This window comes from Dermochelys coriacea, chromosome 7 (assembly GCF_009764565.3).
Source record: "Dermochelys coriacea isolate rDerCor1 chromosome 7, rDerCor1.pri.v4, whole genome shotgun sequence".
In the NCBI taxonomy this organism is placed as follows: Eukaryota; Metazoa; Chordata; order Testudines; family Dermochelyidae; genus Dermochelys; species Dermochelys coriacea.
In genome coordinates, this window is record NC_050074.1 from 65,578,713 (window position 1) to 65,597,285 (window position 18,573).

The 18,573-nt window shown below is 39.0% G+C and overlaps 1 protein-coding gene across 2 annotated transcripts in view; it reads right to left on the reverse strand.

Moving 5' to 3' along the window:
- POLR3A (RNA polymerase III subunit A) overlaps positions 1-18,573 on the reverse strand; it is a 60,375-nt gene that overhangs the window by 23,111 nt on the left and 18,691 nt on the right. For both annotated transcript variants that reach the window (XM_038410841.2, XM_043518497.1), the window contains exons 8-18: positions 18,340-18,476; positions 15,460-15,563; positions 14,679-14,820; positions 13,979-14,119; positions 12,253-12,322; positions 11,495-11,622; positions 9,464-9,602; positions 4,883-5,047; positions 4,408-4,580; positions 2,898-3,009; positions 1,613-1,731 (exon numbers count right to left, since the gene is read on the reverse strand). In XM_038410841.2, the coding sequence (XP_038266769.1) occupies positions 1,613-1,731; positions 2,898-3,009; positions 4,408-4,580; positions 4,883-5,047; positions 9,464-9,602; positions 11,495-11,622; positions 12,253-12,322; positions 13,979-14,119; positions 14,679-14,820; positions 15,460-15,563; positions 18,340-18,476 (1,430 nt within the window). The remainder of the gene's footprint in view (positions 1-1,612; positions 1,732-2,897; positions 3,010-4,407; positions 4,581-4,882; positions 5,048-9,463; positions 9,603-11,494; positions 11,623-12,252; positions 12,323-13,978; positions 14,120-14,678; positions 14,821-15,459; positions 15,564-18,339; positions 18,477-18,573) is intronic.

The window sequence follows — 18,573 nt, forward strand, 5'->3', positions numbered from 1 at the left end:
AAAAATATTTACATATAGAAAAACATTTAGTCTCATAGGACTCTATGCACACTCTCCTGAGTTGCAACCTGGTTGGAGGACAATGGATACTCATTTTTGAGTGGGGTGGAGGAAGAATGACAGAGACATTACTTCTACTGGAATCTTCCAAACCTGGGCCTATAGAACATGGAGTATGGTATATGGTTGGAGCTCCTAAAAAGTTCTTTTGAATAGCTTGTTTTGGCCATTGATGAGTGGCTAGTTAATAGACTTTAAACAAACTGCTCAAAGCCAATTTACAAGTTTATTAAGCCAACTGAGTAACCAAATGCATCCGATGAAGTGAGCTGTAGCTCACGAAAGCTTATGCTCTAATAAATTTGTTAGTCTCTAAGGTGCCACAAGTACTCCTTTTCTTTTTGCGAATACAGACTAACACGGCTGCTACTCTGAAACTAGAGGATTGACTGAAACCCTCTCTATACTATTCCTAGTCCCATCACTAGCATCCAACCGAAAAGTCATTCCCATGTTCTGTGAAGCAGAACAGTGGATGGAGAGGGTAAAAGGCACTGACCCTTATAGCAGGCTACTTTGTACCATCATTTAACTAGTGACAGACAAGATGGACAAGGTTGGGAAATTAAACTTAGGACATTTTCTCTTGGTAAAGTTCATGGACAAATACACATGATATAAATTCCAATAAACAAAAATTACCTGGAGCATTTTCTTAATAAAAAGGGAACTGCAGGTTCAGGCTACTGAACAGCAGTAAGCAACTTTCTCTGTTAGTTCAGAAATTGCAGCCGACTCCTGGCAGGTAGTGATTCAGTTACCACTAGACAGGTATTCAGGGACCTGAATGACATGATCTGGTGAGCTTAGGGTGGTGTTTGAGGGTGGCTATATTGACACTTTTTTACTAGGAAATGAATACCATTTTTTTTTTTAACAGATAGGACTGTATTAACATGGAGACAGTTCTAGTCTTCTGACCCTGGAAACTTGTCCCTGCACAACAGAACTGAGAAACATTGATAAAGTTAGCAATACTATTTGTCATGCTGTATCTGTTCTATAGAGAATTTCAGACTCCAGAGTGACCCAGCCGATATATTTTACATGCACTAAAATTCTTGAAATCCATCATAAAAACTAAACCAGCAGCATAGCACCCATGAGACACCTTAGTGCAGTGAATCAGTATTCAAAAGAAAGGAAAAAAGACAAAGATTAAGAGAACCTTATTGTTTGTAAGCAATATAACAACCATGAATGTATCCTCACTGTTATCTTAATGTTATTTCAACAAATATTAATTTAACATATTAAAATATTGTTTAAATAAAAGGAAAGGACTATTTGGCAGAAAAGGGCAACCAAAAGTTAAAAGTTTAGCTGTTAAGGTTCAGGCTAATGAAGTTACCTAAAAACAAATGAAGGCAAAGAGAATCAGCTCCTTGTCCCTACTTCCCCATTCAAAATGTTGTACTTGAACTTTATGGTGTTACCCTGATCCTTAGAGGTGGTCCTTCCATTAGTGAAGGATCTAGTAGTGACTCATCTGAACTTATTCCCAGTTCATGGATTAATTTCATTAAATCCTGTTTAGTGCAAGGCTACTGACCTTACAGTGCTTCTCGAAGTGAGGCAGAGACCTATTTTCAAATCCATCAGGCACGCGTGACCCACTGATAGCCTGCTGTCCTACACAGGCAATCATCTGGGATATGTTAATGAAGGAACCTGGAGAAACAGGAGACATCAAAATTAGTAATCCTCTGTGAAGGATGCTTGTTCAAACTGGAGATGAATGGTGCACCACTTACTAGGTCATAAAAAATTAGTCAATTAATTAAACTCTTCAGTTATTTCTCCTATTCAGTCAAAGTTACATTCACAGGCTGGAGATACCAATCAAAATTAAATAAATCATCCCTACAAGGAACTCCCCCTCTGTCAATCAATGAATCTAGTTTTCTGTGGATCATGGATCTTTTTGACATTCTTATTTGATTACAGATCTTAAGTTAACTTGTTTGGTATTTTTATTATATTATCTACAGCACATAATCCATGTCTGTTAATGTCATTTGTTATTATTTCATTGCTCAATATCTCTTTTGCTGTTGACAGATGCAATAGCAACTGCTTTAAAAACTCATCTTGAATTTAGAATCTTTAGTTTCTCTACAGACATAGCATCATTTGATTAATTCCTTCTGAAAACAAGCAGAACACCACAACTTGCTAGAGCTTTCACTTCAGGATCCCAAAGTGTTTTACAAATATTAAAAAAAACTTCACCTCTGTGAAGTATTACCCCTATCCAGTACAGATGGGGAAATGTAAGCAGAGAATGCAATTGACTTGCCCAAGGTCACACAGAAAATTAATGGCAAAGATCAGACAACCTCCAAACAAAAAAAAAAAAAGAGAAAATTATTCAATTGATCTTGTAGAAGTAGAGATCAGGAACACAGAACATGACATGGAATGACTTGATAATGGAAGTGGAAAGTCTTCCCAATTATTACTTTTTCTGACATACTTATATTTTTGCTGGGTTATTTCACCTTGGGGTAATTAACATGTCTTTTATTTGTGTATTTCTACAAGACTCCCCAGGATACCTAGAGTGCTGGATGGATGCTCTTATTGTAGAGTAATAAACATCTAAATAAATAAAACAAAAAGTGTGATTATTTATAAGTCAATTTAAAAAGAAGCTAGCTTTACCCTCTCAAAAGGAATTGATAGCAATGATACATGCTATGAATCCAATGCTTACACAACTGCATGTTTTACACAAAACAGACTACATAATGATTAGCACAAAAGCAGAACAAGTAATTAAGAGCAAATGATGTAGGCAGCAACTTCATGCAATTCCAAAACTCGACTAATCTTACCTTTAGAACCACAGAGAGCCATGATAAGGGGACTGTTACTCTTATCTAGTTCTCTGAGACAGGCACTGCCAGCATGGTCTCTGATCACAGAGAGTTCTTTAAGGATTAAGGCCTAGAATCAGAGAGTTTAGATATTTAGTATTAGTAACAGATAATATGCACATAGCAATATACTAAGGCTAGCCACCAAAAACCTTCAGTAATATGAAGTCTGAAATAGCATCAGAAAGGCCAACAAGAACATAGTTAAGAGTAAAAAGAAAATCTGCTTTTTGAAATGCACGAGATCTTAGTGAAATGAACTACAGAATGGGAGACCCACTATAGACTGGCCAATTGTCAATAAGACAGTAAGCAAATGTATTTAAAAGGTATTGCACCACAAAATGTACTTTGTTCATGTGTCAAGTCTATTTATGTATGTTCTATAAATGTATTTGGTGCAAGCATTAAATTTAGTAACAAGAGATCTTACTACTACTCTCTTCTTTGAGAAGTATGGTGAAACTACTGCTTTTCGTGACCAGCGTCAGACTTGATGACTACCAAAGTGAGATCCTATTTTAGTTTTATAGATCTTAAGAAAAACAGTAATTGAGCATTTCTAGAAATATACTAGATAAGAGGATAAAGGCTTGAAACTGTTAAAGATATGAGTCTACACAACTATCCAGGTGCTTCATGTTAGGCACATATTTAAGTACAATGATTCATTCCCCATAGTTTTCAGACACAGTCATATTTAGAATTCACTGCATATTTTACAATCTTTTAATCAAATCTCACTGATAACTACCTTGTAATAGGCTAGTATTTGACTTATTTTTAGTAGTTTTGTCTGTAAGTAAGGCTGGCTTTGGCCTAGTTTGCAGTTTGCCTGACATGAGCGAAATGTTGCTTTAAATGATCTTGTCATCAAATAAACTTGTTTCCAACAGCTATATAGGACAGAGGATGACATTTTTAAAACAGGATGTGCTTAAATTGAACAATAATATATCTATATATTCTGTTGTCAAAAGCAGTTAGAAAAATGGACTGGAAGGTCCCAAAAAACCCCTATGCAGAGAAACAGGTCAAAGTGACCCGGCCAAAATATGCACAATAGTGCACAATCAACCAGAGAAGAGACCACCACAAAAATGACAGCAGAAAGTTACTTGCCAATGAAAGTTCACGAGTATTGTACGAGTTACATAAGATACTTAACAGTCATGACACAACGGTGATTGGAAAGTAAGTAATGAATATGTAATATGGATGTGTAATAAAATGTGATAGGTTGTAAGGTGCAGTCAGAGCTTCATAGAAAAAATCCACTACGATAACTTAAGTCCCAGGAGAAGGTAACTATCCATGACATTTTACTGTACGTCTGCTGTTTTGTACTTGAGTAGTATTTGTAACAGCAAGGTATGCTTTTAGTTAAAATAAAGGTTTAATTTAATAAACCCAAGTGTCTTGGTCTGAGTGCATAACACTCATATTCAACACACGAAGTACCACTCACCTCTAATGTCTCTTCTGCGGTACAGCCAGGCTGCTGCTGCAGCTTACCAGTGTTCAAAGCTTCAATGTACTCATCACATTTCTTATAGCCATCATTCAGAAGTTCATATTTAGCCTTTAGCAACCCCTGTCCCGGAGTTACATCACCAATCCCAATTGAGAACCCACGGTTAGCTACAGTAAAAATTACAAAAAAATATATTGACATATAAAGAAGTTCAGTTCATTGAGTTCTATTCAGGTAACTATCACAGAATTTCTTTCCATTATATGGAATTTGCAAAAGCATCTCTTGAATTCAAGACAAAACTGTGAACAGATGCACTTTTCTCCATTTTCCATCAACTATGTATCTTATTGATTTTTCCTTGTCTAAATAGGCTACATTTTTATAGAAACATTCCTGCATAGTAACATTAGGTTACATTTTTACATTAAAATATTCTACAACAAAAGTCACCTCCCAGGTTACTTACAGAGGTAAACAGGAGCAAGTCTGGCTAGCCGTGACATAGCATCCGCAGCCTCAACCTGCCCCCAGTCTCTCAGCAGAATGTAAAAGATATTGTTCTTGGATCCAGATCCTAAGGTTCCTTTGTCCATACTGCCACTCATCAACTGGCTATTCTGGATTGTAACATCTGGAGGCACAAAGAAAAATACTGAAAGCCTGATATCCGAAGAGACCAAGAGCTTAAACTTAAACTCTATTAAATTACTAGTAACCGAACAGTGCGGGCTGTCAAAACAAAAAAGCCTCAAAACACACACATTTTGCCTGTAGAAGCGGAACACTGAATAAAGAGGATGCAGTGAAAGTGTCTCTAAAACAATCCTCACCCACAACTCCACATTTTCCAAACACTTTTAACTCTATTTCCCATCTTTTCCCCAGGTAAAAGCTTCAATTGCCAGATTTTCTTTTAAGAAACAGAAGTAGCCCATAACTCAAAGCAACCTTAACACTGAAAATTTTAATTTTCTAACTCCCACGAAAGAATTAAATGTGATAAAAAGCAATTTTAAATCTTCTGAATGATATCTTAAATTAGTCCATTTTTGTTCACATAGTTTAAAACACAGTAGGGCAAATCAGTGCAAGCAGTTTCCCAGCCAAAAGCCACACTTAACTTTGATAAAAATGTTAAGTGACTAGAGTAAGCAAAGGTTTCAGAGTAGCAGCCATGTTAGTCTGGATTCACAAAAAGAAAAGGAGTACTTGTGGCACCTTAGAGACTAACAAATTTATTTGAGCATAAGCTTTCGTGAGCTACAGCTCACTTCATCGGATGCATTCGGTGGAAAATACAAAGGAGAGATTTATACACACCCACAGAGAACTTGAAACAATGGGTTTTATCATACACACTGTAAGGAGAGTGATCACTTAAGATGAGCTATTACCAGCAGGAAGGAGGTGGGGAAGGAGGAAAACCTTTTGTGGTGATAATCAAGGTGGGCCATTTCCAGCAGTTAACAAGAACGTCTGAGGAACAGTGGGGGGTGGGAGAAATAACATGGGGAAATAGTTTTACTTTGTGTAATGACCCATACACTCCCAGTCTCTAGTCAAGCCTAAGTTAATTGTATCCAGTTTGCAAATTAATTCCAATTCAGCAGTCTCTCGTTGGAGTCTGTTTTTGAAGTATTTTTGTTGAAGAATAGCCACTCTCAGGTCTGTAATCGAGTGACCGGAGAGACTGAAGTGTTCTCCGACTGGTTTTTGAATATTATAATTCTTGACATCTGATTTGTGCCCATTTATTCTTTTACATAGAGACTGTCCAGTTTGACCAATGTACATGGCAGACGGGCATTGCTGGCACATGATGGCATATATCACATTGGTAGATGCGCAGGTGAACGAGCCTCTGATAGTGTGGCTGATGTGATTAGGCCCTATGATGGTGTCCCCTGAATAGATATGTGGACACAGTTGGTAATGGGCTTTGTTGCAAGGATAGGTTCCTAGGTTAGTGGTTCTGTTGTGTGGTTGCTGGTGAGTATTTGCTTCAGGTTGGGGGGCTGGCTGTCTCCAGGATAGGACTGGCCTGTCTCCCAAGATCTGTGAGAGTGATGGGTCGTCCTTCAGGATAGGCTGTATATCCTTGATGATGCGTTGGAGAGGTTTTAGTTGGGGGCTGAAGGTGATGGCTAGTAGCGTTCTGTTATTTTCTTTGTTGGGCCTGTCCTGTAGTAGGTGACTTCTGGGTACTCTTCTGGCTCTGTCAATCTGTTTCTTCACTTCAGCAGGTGGGTATTGTAGTTGTAAGAATGCATGATAGAGATCTTGTAGGTGTTTGTCCCTGTCTGAGGGGTTGGAGCAAATGCGGTTATATCGTAGAGCTTGGCTGTAGACAATGGATTGCGTGGTGTGATCTGGATGAAAGCTAGAGGCATGTAGGTAGGAATAGCGGTCAGTAGGTTTCCGATATAGGGTGGTGTTTATGTGACCATCGCTTATTAGCACCGTAGTGTCCAGGAAGTGGATCTCTTGTGTAGACTGGTCCAGGCTGAGGTTGATGGTGGGATGGAAATTGTTCAACAAAAAAAACTTCAGAAACAGACTCCAACGAGAGACTGCTGAATTGGAATTAATTTGCAAACTGGATACAATTAACTTAGGCTTGAATAGAGACTGGGAGTGGATGGGTCATGACACAAAGTAAAACTATTTCCCCATGTTATTTCTCCCCTCCACCCAACCCCCCACTGTTCCTCAGACGTTCTTGTTAACTGCTGGAAATGGCCCACCTTGATTATCACCATAAAAGGTTTTCCTCCCCCCCCTTCCTGCTAGTGATAGCTCATCTTAAGTGATCACTCTCCTTACAGTGTGTATGATAAAACCCATTGTTTCAAGTTCTCTGTGGGTGTGTATAAATCTCTCCATTGTATTTTCCACCGAATGCATCCGATGAAGTGAGCTGTAGCTCACGAAAGCTTATGCTCAAATAAATTTGTTAGTCTCTAAGGTGCCACAAGTACTCCTTTTCTTATAGTAAGCAAAGAATCTTTGAAGAGTTATTTTATTTAGGAATAAGTCAGTAATTGGGCATAATAGCACTAGAAAGTAAGCAACTTAATATGTGAGCACTCAAACTCCAATATGCTCCATTCAAGGAAGGCTTGGGTATATAGATGGACTTAAATCACTGCACTGTCTTTGCTCCAAAGGTACACCATAGTTACATGTACACTAGGAATTGATAAACCGGTCTATTAAGCGCTCCTAATGTGGACACAGCTGTATCTGCAAAGCTGTGCTCTGTACTGATATAGTAACCCCCTATAGTAACTGTCCTCCCTCCCTCCAGTCAAACAAGTTATACCAGTGAAAGCAGTTTTGCTTGAATAACTGCATCTTTACTAGGACTTATGCCAGCACAGCTATGTGGGTCAGGTACCACACTTCTCTTCCCCCAACTGACAGAGGTCTACCAACAGACCTGACTTGTTTTATTTATTTATTTATTTTTTAAAAGGATGGAAAAACCTACTTGCTGAACAGTAGGTAATAACCATTGATATTCATTAATGACTGAATACACTGCAAAAGGCATGTTGGGATTTCATGAGATCTTGCAGAAGACCTTTTCCAGATGAGACTGTTATTGCTTTACAAAAGAGCAGGTATGCCAGAGACTGCAACACTAGTTTCAGAGAAACTCAGAGGAATTGTCACTTGCACTGAGGCGGCCGACACCGAGAAACTGGGGTTTCCACCAGCACCTTCTGAGACCTGTTACATCCTGCTGCAATATCTTCATATTTCTTGGGTTTACACTGCTCTGCTCCCCTGCACCTAGTTCATGCTGAAGAAAAAGGTAGCAGGGGCATGGGATAAAAACCTCATTAAAAATGAGGAAGGATTTTTCTGGTTACAGAAATGGTTAGCTATGGACTGCTGGTTTAATAGCATCCCCCTGCAGTCAGACAGATATACTAGGCCCTGAGGAGGATAAAGAATTGATCCTCCACTCACCTGAGTCCCAGGCTTTTACAGAAGCCAAAGAGGATAAGGATGGAGAGTTTCTGTACCTCTAAGGACCACAGCGAGCTGATTACTCCTTCCAAAAACTCACGTTTATACCTAGTGACCCAACGTTGCAATCTTGGATCTAATCTTTGACTCTTCTCTTGCCTTCTCAATACCATGATTTCATCCAGTTTTGTCAGTTTCCCTACACATCCAATAGATCTCAGTCCCCACTGCCGAAGCCCTTTCACACCAAGATCCTCTCTTTGCCTGGGCTCCTACAGCCATCTCCTCCTTTCTAGCTTCCATGACTCTCCCTTTTGGGTAAGATGAGCAGTCAAATCCATCCTCCCTTTCTGCCAAAGCCCCTTTGCCAGCTCTGTGTGTTCCCACACAGGTATTCAATTCCCCCTCCGCAATTACAAGGCTCTTCAAGCCCTGCTCCTACCTTCCACCAGTCCCTTCACCACGGTGCTTTGTCATTTTCCACCCACACTTGCTGTGCCTTCCACCCCACCGCTCTCTATCAATGGACTGACATCCCAAGTGTTCACACTGTCACTTCAAAGACCACTTTTCTTCACTGCCTTGTACTTTGATCCCAATTTTGAAAATATCAGAGAATGTGTAATATACTCCCTTTATAGCAACTCTGTTTTTGCACCATCACCTTCCTTTGTCTAGCTTCAAGTTCCGCATTTGTCAAGTTTAAAATGCTAAGTTTTTTGGGGCAGAGACTGTTCTTTTTAAATCTCTGTAAGGTGTCATGACAGGTTAAGTGCTATATAAATGTTTTATTAATAAAATTCATGATTTTTCTGTAGTGTTTATGTCTGAGCAAACAGCAATTTTTGGGAAATTGCCTATTTTGTATGCAAATCAAATATTCATCACATTCTTGCATTTTTTACTCGCATTTTCATGTTTAACTGTGAAAAATAGCATTTAACAGCATTTTCTTCAGTCACATTTCCCTGCTGTGAACTCCATTACAGACTAGTAACAGAAACGTAGTCACCGGCACAGATTTGTTATGAACTCATAATTGAGGAGCAGTTGAGCAGGTAAGGTCACTCACAAGAATCATTGGCACACAGATCCTCTCCTCTGCCACAGTATTGTTTTCCTTTGGTTCGGAGATTGGCTTTCACAGCACAGTCATCGCTAGGTTTGAGAATGATGCTGAAGACCTGCTTTCCTGTCCACAGGGTTACAGGCTGAAGGCAACAAAGGGAAAGAATCAGAAACAGTCAGAATGTTTTCGATAGGGTTATAGTACCAAAACAGCCAACTTCAATATGCTGCTCTAAAACTGTGGTTAATATCTTGGTGGAACCACCTGTGACAGTCAGCTTGCTGAGATGGCTGCCATTATTCACTTAAGTGAGACCAGAAACCCCATTACCCGAGGAATCGGAACTTCAATATTTTTGGATGAAGGACAGAGGGCAGATGTCCCTCCACGCTGCCACTTCTCTAAGACACTGGTTGAAATAAAAGTAAAAAAGTTAAAATATAGATGACTGCTATCTCCACTTCATTCCCCACATTTACAGTGCTATTAATCTAATTTCTCTTGTTCAATATTCAGTGCTTTTGTGAATAAGTGTGCATTTGGCTTAGAGATCACATTATTGTGTACTTCAGCCACATGAAAAACACAGCTAGCCAATATAAGCAGTTGACACAAAACTAAATCTACTGTCATTTGGCAAAATGAAAACTGTTATTGTCAGACTCAGTGTCTTGTTACAAAGGAAAACCTTTACCTCACTTCAAAACTGACTGCCCATAAATGCTTTGGCCTTTGCTTTAGATGACTATTACCCTTTGATGCTCCAATTCCATTATCCTCTGAACACATTAATTACTACACTCTCCAGCACATGGATATTTATCAATTTTAAGATCACTCTAGGTATCAGTATACATGTTCATTTGCAAGTCATTTACTTAATATTTGATTCAGCATATAACCACAGTGCATACATCAAATTCCTCTACATCAAAATAGAAAGTGCATGACTATTTTCTCCGGACACATGTACACTGGTTATGTATAAACACCATGTTATAAACTTAATTATGTCATTAGAATGAAGATTGTGCAGCTGAATATGAAATAGAACCATAGGCAGCTATAGAGCAGAGCTCTTCCTTGCTCCACTTCTTCCATCCCAGATCCTACTCCCCAAGCTCAAGCTCCACTACCCTCAATAGTCCCCCATGATCCCTAGGACATTTTCTCTGTCTTAAATGCTCTAGACTCCCCATGGTACTTCTGTGTATTGTGGTATAGGAGCTGAGGAGAAGTCAGTAGGAATGTGAGGAGGGAGGCAGGAGATTGAATGGGAAAGTTGAGGATAAAGTTCCTTTTCACTAAACCATCTGTGTTGAACCCACAGGACTCCTCAATGCACAGAGGGGGCAGCAACTAAAGCATCAGTACCAGATGACCCATTCAAGTTCTGATGCAGCAATATGCAGCCCCCACCAACTCCTGCATCAAATCCCATCAGGACTGGGGTCAGTGAATATTGGAAAGTACAGGCTCTGAGGTGACAATCACCTGCATTCCAACTCCTCATATCTGTGGAGAACTTCACCAGCATCTATATTCCTGGTTTAAGAAGCTTGCTCAGGTATATCAGATTAGGGTTCCCCTCTTCCAAACCACAGTAGGTATGTGGAGGCAGCAGGACCATAAGGAACCATCAACATGCCAATATGCATAGCTGACTCAGCATAGTGGAGAGCCAAAGCACTGATGGTTTGGGGCAGATGGACTGCACACTGCACTATGACAGGTCGTTTGCAGTGCTCTAGTTACCTTCCCTAGATTCCACCACTTTTCTCTTCCCATGGCCCTAACTTATGACCCTCACAGCACTGCTGTCTGATCCATTGTGAAGTTAAAGCAGCATCTGCTTCTGTCTCCATCCCCATGCACAATAGGTTTACAGCACAAGTAACCACTCTAAGAACAACTGTTGCTAAAATTCTGTCTTTTGGTGGCTATGAGAATGGGTCAAGTATGCATAACATCCAAGAGAAATCATGGCCAAAAATCTTTACAACAGTTAAAAAAAAACTAAACAGGACCACACACCTTTAGGATTGCTGGGGGTGGAAGGCGAACTTTAATCTTCTCATCCTTGCCAACTAGGATAGAAGCAATAATTTGACAGGCTTTGGCTCGGTCAAAAAAGGTGTCTTTTAGTGTGAGAAGATAGGCACCTGGAACGTGAAAAAACGTTAACCTGACAGTAAACCTGAAGTAAAATTTCAAAATGATTGCATGTTAAGTATTACTCTAATGACGTGTTATCCACTTGATACAGATGACAGCAATGAAGATGTAATATTAGCTCTAAGTTCTTTCCCTGCACTTATAATTTTTAAATGAAGGCCTGTACCAGCAATTTATAAAAAGGAGAAAAAATAATTTTTCTCCAATTATATTTAAAGTCTAAAAGACCATCTGAGAATTGCTATCAAACATCCTCTTTCAAACATCCTCTTCCTTATGAAGTCTCTGGCCACTGATATGCCCACTGAACATTTCCTATAACATTAAATAATCTTGCAGACACAAGTGACACCATCAACTTAAAGAAAACATTTTTTTTAACCCTACTATTATTACAAGTAACCCCTTTAGGCCAAATCGTAACTGAAAAGCACTGTGTAGGATCAGTTTAATTGCTTCATAGTCAGGGAATCCATTTTGATATGTATTGCAACAGGGCAAAAGAAAAACAAAACACAAAACTCATGTATAAATTAACATGGGATATTATCGATTTAAAAAAAAAGGAAACAATTTTTAAGTCACACACATCTCTAAAATGAGCTTTACATACAGACCTGTAAGAAAATCTTGAATAGCAGCAATCAAAGGCTCTCCATTCCTTGGTGTTACCAAGTTCGCTTTGGTCTGTAAAACATAAGAATGAAAAATGAATACTACTTGAAATATTCTGTAGAGAAGATTAACTTAACATACATTACTATTGCAATATAATTGAAAGAACAAACCTTTAAAGACAGAGCTTGTAACACAGACATTAAGGGTCCAATCTCATAGTTTGTGTGTTAAGATTTACTCTAGTATGTAGGACAAACCCTAGTTCTAGACCCTATCCTATCTCTACAGCTAATACACCTACACATCTAAACTATGGATTAGGTAAGGAAAAGACGTGGCGAGATATGTACTCCCTTGCAAGCTGTGTGTTCAGCACCAGCCACCAGATCTGGGGAACCCGAGGGATGGCATATATACAAACAAGTTTTACTCATAAAAGAAAAATGGCAACCAAACCTGGCACGTTTGGGAGATTATTTTCCAATCATTTGTGGGACGGGGGAAAACCAAATGATGCTGGAAAGGTAGATTCCAAAACACACAAGTCAAACCTCAGAGAGAGAGTGACATTAATAACAAACCTTTATCACATGGCTGTTTAGCAAAACTGTTGAGTCTAATTGTAATAGATCTGTGGTCAGAGGAAGAGGAGTAGTTTCTACTGATGTAGTAGTTGAATTGATCGGTCAAGTTGTTAGTCACATTACAAGTACAAGGGATAGGATTGCTGGTGGCTCTTGTAAAGTTGTGAGTTTGGTGACCTGCCATTGATCTGACTTTCATCAAGTGCCTATATTGGTTACTTCCTCACTTCTTAAATCTGATTTGGGTCCTGTCCGACTGTAGTCGTGGCAGCCTGGAGATATTGGACACCTATACCTTCCATCCCCTAGTATGAGTAACTGCTAACCTGGAGGTGAAGCAGATGCCAGTGTTCTCCCATATATCTAGAGCCAGTGTCAGGGTACAGCACGAGTCTTCTCAGTAGGGTCTTATCAGATGCACTTTCCGCTGCTTTACATAAAACTCAATCAGCTCCTGAGGTCTGGTCTACACTCAAAATTTGGTGGAGATACCAACAGCCCTTGGGGTGAAAAATCCACACCTGAGCACCACAGCTATGCCAAGCTAATCCCCAGTGTAGACACAGATAAGTTGATGGAAGAATACATCCATCAACCTAGTTACTGTCACTCAGAGATATGGAGTTCTGAGTGACTAAAAATCCTCCCATACTGCTATAGTCTGCATCTACACTGGGGGTTTACAGCACCATAGCTATGCTGCTGTAGTTATGCTGCTGTAGGCCATGTCTACCCTATGGGTGTGAAGTCCCAACTTACTTTTGAAAAGGGAACTCACTGCCCCACTGTTGCCTTATCAATTGGGAGGGGAGATTATGTGTGGTGGCAAAAGGTAAAATACCCTACGTTCCACAGCAGAAGCCCCTCATTTCTGTAGCATGTCACTACAGGAAGACATGCACCCAGAACAAACCACATTTTCAGAGAATATTAAGTAGGTATCACCTTGTTTTCTGAACATGCCATAACACTAGCACCAAATATTCAGTTGGATGCAAAATTTAGCATTGGTCTCTTGAAACAGTCAAGTGGCCTATCTGAAGGATGCAGTTCTCACCAGCAACTGAAAAATACTGGTGCTGCTCAGACAGAAATGCAATATCACATTATCACAAGCCAGACAATAAGATATTCCATTTACCCCCATGAGAACCAGTGCTTCTGCTTTGGCCTCCTCCGTTTGAGGAAGATGAAGGTTCATTTCATCTCCATCAAAATCAGCATTGTACGGTGTACAGACACATTCATTAAACCTGAAGGTCCTGTGGGGCTTTACTCTCGCCTGCAAAAGAGATAAGAAGTGATGCCGCAGACACAATGAATCACATCACATTTACAAGGTTCCAGAATCTACAAGTTTTGAGAGTGGTTTCCTTGCAAACTGCATTTTTAAAAAATATAAAGACTCTTCAGATGCTACATCTAAATTACTTGTTTTAATTTACACAGAAACTGGTGAAGGCTCACCAAGTCACTCAACCAAAGTTGAGTGAATTTATTTACTAATCCCTTAACCTTGCAACATTACTTGCAAAGTACAAGATGCAGCATATTCTTAGGTATCAGGGTTCTTACTAACACTGCAGTTTTTTTTATTTTTACATCTAGCGCTATACATATATAATACACAAATGTAAAATTGGTGGAATTTGAACGAAAGACTGCTCAGTTTCCACTTTGATTCCTATGCACAAGCGTAAAACTATTTTGTTTGGATCATTTCCATGCAGCGTTGTTTTAAGACGCAAAAAAAATCAACACAGTTTGAGTGAGAGATTAACAAACAAAACTAAAGGTTAAAGTTGCAAGATAGCCAGATGCTAGGCCGTGTGTATACTCACTATGTGAGCCATGATGCTCAGCTTGTGCAGAGAGGGCTGTCGGTTGAACAGAACTATATCCCCATCTATGAGATGCCTCTCTACAATGTCACCATACTTAAGCTCCTGAGCCATCTTCTCACGGTTTCCATATTTCAAAAACCTTGAAATAAACGCGTCAATAGAGTCAAAATCTCATGGAAAATAAAAACAGAAAAATAGACAACTAAAGAGCATCCTCTTATTTGTTCTCTGGTTTCTTAAAGAGCCTCCAGTGACAGCCACTTTGAACCAGACATGCATTCTGCAAATGTATTAAATATTAACAGAGTGTCTCTGTCATTGAGTGGAACTGAGGGACAATGTTTTTCACAAAAGTTTTAGATAAGGACTGAGGTCAGTTTAATAACAAAAGATACAGTAGAGTTATGTTAACTAAACAATTAGCAAATAGCTACATCATTCTCCACTGCAAACGTAGAGCAGTTAGCAAACACCGCATATTCATGAAAAATAAAGGTTCTTAAAGAAAAATGTAAATTAGTTTTAAGTTATCAGGAAAGATGGCTATGTCATCCACATGTAGCAATCCAACTGTAGTTTACTAGCAATGACATTTCATCTATGCCTACCAAAATGTTCTAATAGAAAGATTTATCTATGTTCATGTTTGCTTGCACAAGCTACCTTTAGGTCATGGACTCCAGAGGAGTCCCTATGATGAATAATCTGCTGGATTTCTCTTCAGCAATAAGACCAGGTAGTGGTGGTAGGTGGAAAGTGAACCTTTGCAGATAAGTACCTTTTCATTTGTGTGTGCCTCTGTTGAATGAAATTGGCTCCAGGGTGAACTTCGGGACCGTTCCGTACAAGTTTTCTCATAAAATTTAGGTTAGCTTTATTCACCTGCAACATGACTGCATCAGTTAGAAAAAAGCAAGACATTTTAACACCACTTGCTATTCCTTGGGTTTGTGCTTTGGGATTTTCAGGCTCAATTTCAATGGTGGTTATTCCCTCATATTTTAAGCTGCTGGAGGAAGGGGAAGAGAAGAAAAATACAAGCTAATCTTGACCTTATGGAGGTAAGACTGTTGACTGAATTGGAATGAATTGCTTGCAGGCCAAATTCACATATAAAGGGAAGCTTGAGAAGCTCTCTAAAAATGTGTACAGTGCTCACTTTATATTTTTTTATTACTAATATTTGGACTGCGAAAAAAGTATTTTTCAATTCACCTAATACAAGTATAGTGCAATCTGTATCATGAACACTGAGCTTACAAATGTAGAATTATGTACAAAAAAATAACCACATTCAAAAATAAAATATAAAATTTTAAAGCCTACAAGTCCACTCAGTCCTACTTCTTATTCTGCCAATCATGTAAACAAATTTGTTTATATATGCAGGAGATAATGCTGCCCGCTTCTTGTTTACAATGTCACCTGAAAATGAAAACGGGCTTTCACCTGCCACCTTGTGCCCAGCATCGCAAGATATTTACGTGTCAGATGCACTAAAGATTCATATGTCCCTTCATGTTTCAACCACCATTCCAGAGGACAGGCGTCCACACTGATGATCGGTTCTGCTCAATAATGATCCAAAACAGAGTAGACCGACGCATGTTCATTTTCATCATTAGATGCCACCAGCGGAAGGCTGATTTTCTTTTTTGGTGGTTTGGGTTCTGTAGTTTCCACATCTGAGTGTTGCTCTTTTAAGACTTCTGAAAGCATGCTCCACACCTTGTCCTTCTCAGATTTTGGGACAGCACTTCAGATTCTTAAACCTTGGGTCAAGCGCTGTAGCTATTTTTAGAAATGTCACACTGGTACTTTCTTTGTGTTTTGTCAAATCTTTTGTGAAAGAAAAGTTTTTATAGTGAAAGTGTTCTTAAAATGAACATGTGCTGGGTCATCATCCGAAACTGCTATAACATGAAATATATGGCAGAATGTGGGTAAAACAGAACAAGAGACAATTCATAGATACTAAGGTCAGAAGGGACCATTCTGATCATCTAGTCCAACCTCCTGCACAGCGCAGGCCACAGAATCTCACCCATCCACTCCTATGAAAAACCTCACTTGGGTTCAACAGGTAGTGATCAACGGCTTGATGTCTAGCTGGCAGCTGGTATCAAGTGGAGTGCCCCGGGGCCGGTCTTGTTCAAGATCTTTATTAATGATCTGGATGATTGGATGGATTGGATCCTATCCCTACCCTCCAGCATATCTACCTCTCCCCCATCTTAGCGTCATCTGCAAACTTCCTGAGGGTGCAGAGTAACCTAGACAAATTGGAGGATTGGGCCAAAAGAAATCGGATGAGGTTCAACAAGGACAACTCTCCTCCAAGGAGTTCAGTCACAAATTTAATTAAGGCACTATTTTTTTTAACAAGCATCATCAGCATGGAAGCATGTCCTCTGGAATGGTGGCCGAAGTATGAAGGGGCATACGAGTGTTTAGCATATCTGGCATGTAAATACCTTGCAATGCCAGCTACAAGAGTGCCATGCAAACACTTATTCTCACTTTCAAGTGACACTGTAAATAAGAAGCAGGCAACAGTATCTGTTGTGTACATCCATAAATGTGAACAAACTTGTTTGTCTTAGCAATTGGCAGAATAAGAAGAAGGATTGAGTAGACTTGTAGGCTCTAAAGTTAGATATTGTTTTGTTTTTGAGTGCAGTTATGTAACAAAAAAATTTACATTTGTAAGCTACACTTTCACAATAAAGAGATTGCACTACAAGGGTGAATTACATATACGAGGTGAATTGAAAAAATAATATTTCTTGTTTATCATTTTTTAGTGAAAATATTTGTAATAAAAATATAAAGTGAGCACTGTACACTTTGTATTCTGTGTTGTAATAGAAATCAATATATTTGAAAATGTAGGAAAACCATCCAAAATATTTAATACATTTCAATTGGTATTCTATTGTTTAACAGTGGATTAATCGTGATTAATTTTTTAAATTGATATTAATTCTCTTGAATTAATAGCGCGAGTTAACTGCGATTAATCAACACAGCCCTAGTTAGAATGCAAAAAAGTCTATGTTAAACACAAAAGTAAAGTAATAAAATTAGAATTTTAAAGAAGAAATGTGAAGAGTTTTCTTTAGCAAAGCTGACTTAACCTCATTACACAGCTGGTCTATTTTGTGGTACACAAGGAACCAGAGCAATGAGAAAAGAAAGTACAGACAGGATCACAGAAAGAGTAAGATGTGAAAGGTGTGATTTTTTAGAAATACATTATAAATCCAGTTTTCACTGTGACACACAGTAACATATATGAAATTTATGTTACTTAAAATGGGTTGGGCAAAGCCAACTGTTTTTCATGATTGTCCCTTCAAGCCTCCCTCCTCACAGTCTACATCAAGCATTCCTATTGTCTTGCTCTGTGAAACAAGTCAGCTTTACAATGGACAATGATCCTATGCCACTATGACCTTCTGGGGCTGACTGAGGGCGCTGAGCATCTCAAGTTGCATGCCATTCTTCCCTTCTACATATGTATGAGCACGCGCATGCGCACGTGCGCGCACACACACACACACACTATTGACTCCCTTTTTCTCCAGTGATTTGAACACCACAATGCAGATGTCTGGAGAAAAATGCATGAGAAGAATTTCAGTCTTACACTACTTACTTTTTCAGGGAATGTTAATATTTTGGCAACATGAACAGGCACGGCCACTTCGTCTATTCGTAAGTTGGGATCAGGTGAAATGACTGTTCTGCCAGAGAAGTCCACTCGCTTTCCGGACAGATTGCCTCTAAACCGACCTAACAAATAAAGCAAGTTAAAACTATTTGGGAAAAGGATACCATTATACAAAATGGTACTTCAGAAAATGGTAAAGTGTTAATATAGCATAGTAGA